This window comes from Macaca thibetana, chromosome 1 (genome assembly GCF_024542745.1).
Source record: "Macaca thibetana thibetana isolate TM-01 chromosome 1, ASM2454274v1, whole genome shotgun sequence".
Taxonomy (NCBI): domain Eukaryota; kingdom Metazoa; phylum Chordata; class Mammalia; order Primates; family Cercopithecidae; genus Macaca; species Macaca thibetana.
The window spans coordinates 131,293,316-131,296,421 of NC_065578.1; the positions used below are offsets into that span (position 1 = coordinate 131,293,316).

The following is a 3,106-nucleotide window of genomic DNA, read 5'->3' on the forward strand; positions in this document are numbered from 1 at the left end:
AACCCAAACTAGAACTTTTGAAGTTAGGGTAGCCCATCTTTACATAGCATGTGATCCACCAGCTGAAGACTAGGGACCAAATACTTAGGTGAGCAACTTCCTCACCTAATATGCTAGAAATATTTCAGATATTCATAAATTTCCACCTCCCCATCCCTAGCCATTCAAGTTGTTCTCAGTTTGGAATTTCCAACACCTCCTGAAAAGATTACTTCAAGTTGTCTACTAAATAGTCTCTTCCCTTGCCTCTATTGAATTCCTTTGAATTTTATTTTATCTACACTATGTCTTCAGGAAACCATTTAGATTTTGTCTATTGAAGTCACTCTTTTCTGTTTGCAAGGATTTATATAGGTTTTTCAGGGTTTTTTGGGGGAAGTAACGTGATACATGTTGGAAAGGGTTGTTTTATGTTTTCTCTCTTTGTGTTCACATGTTAATATGACCACTGCTGGACCACTCAATAGAAAATGAGAACCATTATTATCTTTTCTGGATTTAAAGCCTTTAAGAAGTTAATATAATCTAAGGTTTGGTCATTTTATTGGATTGTTAAAGAAGAAAATTAAAATGTGAGATAAAATCACTGTCTTCATTTCAAAATTTTACTGTATTTTTTAAAGATAATTATAATAATTGTGTATAAATAATTATAGATAATCAAATTAAGGCAACTTTAGTAAATATGGAAAGAAGAGGTAAGTTTTTAAATTTATTAGTCAAAAAGTTAAATGAATCATATGTTTTTGACACTACCATTCAATGAATACACCAAAGATATTTTTACTGTAAATAAAGAAAGTGAAGATGTTTAACTCTGGAAAGGGCAAACAATAACTAAAATTGATATTTGTGGAAACCAAGTATATTTCTGTAAATAGTATCCTATATTGTAGTTTTCTTTTAAACATGTGTGGCAATACTAATAATCTAATCTTACTAAAAACATAATTATTCTAATGAATAGCTAACTACATCACTAAAAATAAAGATAAAACTTAATTAAATATTGTTTTGGCTTTTTCTTAGATCTCTATTTCTGGAAAAACTCAATGAGGTAATCCATGATTCATAATTAAACAAAAAAACTTTTCTAAGATCTGTTACCTGAATAAAGACATACTACCTCAGAGCACATTGTCAACTTCTGAAGTGCAAGCTCTATAGTTCTAACCCTCTAAAGTGGCAAACAAATTTTCTTTAACCACAGCATTTCAGAAGAAAGACACTACAGTTATTCATCCACAAAATAAGGTTCCTCATGATATGCACAGCAAGTTTTACAATGATGACACAGAGAGTATAAATATTTTTTCTAGGTATAGGGAAAATAATTAGGACGACAGAAATTTCAGTGTGACAAAGGACTAGGTATAGAGTAATCTCATGTTCTAAGCTGTTAGACAAACATTAAAGCAATAGAAGGGACCAGGCATGGTGACTCACACTTGTAATCTCAGCACTTTGGGAGGCCAAAGGAGTTCAAGACCAGCCTGACCAACACAGTGAAACCCCATCTCTACTAAAAATACAAAAATTAGCTGGGCAGGGTGGTGCATGCCTGTAATCCTGGCTCCTAAAGAGGCTGAGGCAGGAGAATCATTTGAATCCAGCAGGCGGAGGTTGCAGTGATCTGAGATCATGCCATTGCACTCCAGCCTGGGCAACAAGAGTGAAACTCCATCTCAAAAAAAAAGCAAAGGAAGGGAACCTGTGGCTCTGTATTAATCTCCGGACTTGTTCAACACTTTTTGAAAACAGAACAGTTTTTTAATCGCATTGTTCATGTCCTTGTTTCTCAGGCTATAAATGATGGGATTGAAGAATGGAGCAAGTACAGTAAACATCAGTGCAATGGCTGTGTCCAAAACTGGTGGATAAGTGTCGCTGAAACGCAAGTACATGAGAGATACACTGCCAAAGAATATCAGGAAAACCATGAGGTGGCCTGCACAGGTAGAAAAAGCCTTTTGCCTCCCTTCAGAAGAGGGAATCCTCAGTATCACAGTGACAATTCTTACATAGGACAGGGCAATAATTAGGAAGGTAATGATGATGGTCACGGCATGAATCACATCCTCAATCAGAATCATGGACGTGTCTGTACAGGCCAGGCTCAGCACAGGGACCAAGTCACAGAAGATCTGATGGATTTGGTTGGGCCCACAGAAAGGCAGTGTGGAAATCATCACAATCTCAGGAAGCAGGATAAGGAAACCAAAGATGCAGGAACCTGCAGAGAGCTGAGTACAGAGCCGGGGGGTCATAATCATTTGATAGCGAAGAGGGTTGCAGATGGCAACGTATCTGTCAATGGCCATGGTGGTCAGCAAGATCCCCTCTGAATTTCCAAGTGAGTGGAAGAAATACATCTGCAAGAAGCAGCCCATCATGGATATGGCCTTCTTTTCACTGATGAGGTTGGAGAGCATCTTGGGAATGGTGGCTGTGGTGTACCAGATCTCCAGAAAGGAAAATAAACTGATGAAATTATACATGGGGTTGTGGAGATGGGTGTCCATCCTTACAGCAGAGAAAATTAATCAGTTACCAATGATAATAAAAGTATAGATGAAAAGTAAAGGAAAGAAGTACAGGAGACTACCATCCTGAAGCCGAGGGAACCCAGTGAAGATAAATTCAGTCACTGTTGATTGGTTTCCACTCTCCATATTTCCTAGTAGGGCTACCTGTGAATGAAGAGAGGGCATAGTCCAACTCATGAGAAGGTAGAGAAAAAAATAAATAAGATGTACAGCTAAAGAACTTTGAGGAATAAGAACTACCTTGAAGGTTTCATTTTTTTTCTGACTTTAAGCTAGTGTACATATTACCCAATGTTTGATTTTTTTTTCATATCAAACATATCAAACTTTTTTTTGTATCAAACATGGGACAATATGTACCCAAGTTTAAAGTCAGATAAAAAGAAACCTTCAAGGTAGTTCTTCTTATTCCTCAAAGTTGTTTAGTTGTACATCTTATTTATTGACACAACTGCAGAAATAGGGGTCTCCAAATGTTTTAACAGTTAAAAAAAAAACAAGTTAAAATTATTTTTATTTTAGCTTAATTTCTAATACGAGTATTTGCATTTATAAGTTAT

General features: G+C 36.1%; 1 protein-coding gene across 1 annotated transcript; it reads right to left on the bottom strand.

Annotated features, from left to right (window-relative positions):
• Positions 1 to 1,263: 1,263 nt before the first annotated feature.
• LOC126937096 (olfactory receptor 6K3-like) lies at positions 1,264 to 2,787 on the bottom strand. The gene is given in 1 exon segment (XM_050764131.1): positions 1,264 to 2,787. A coding segment is annotated over 1 exon segment (999 nt). The 5' UTR covers positions 2,724 to 2,787; the 3' UTR covers positions 1,264 to 1,724.
• Between the last annotated feature and the right edge of the window lie 319 nt (positions 2,788 to 3,106).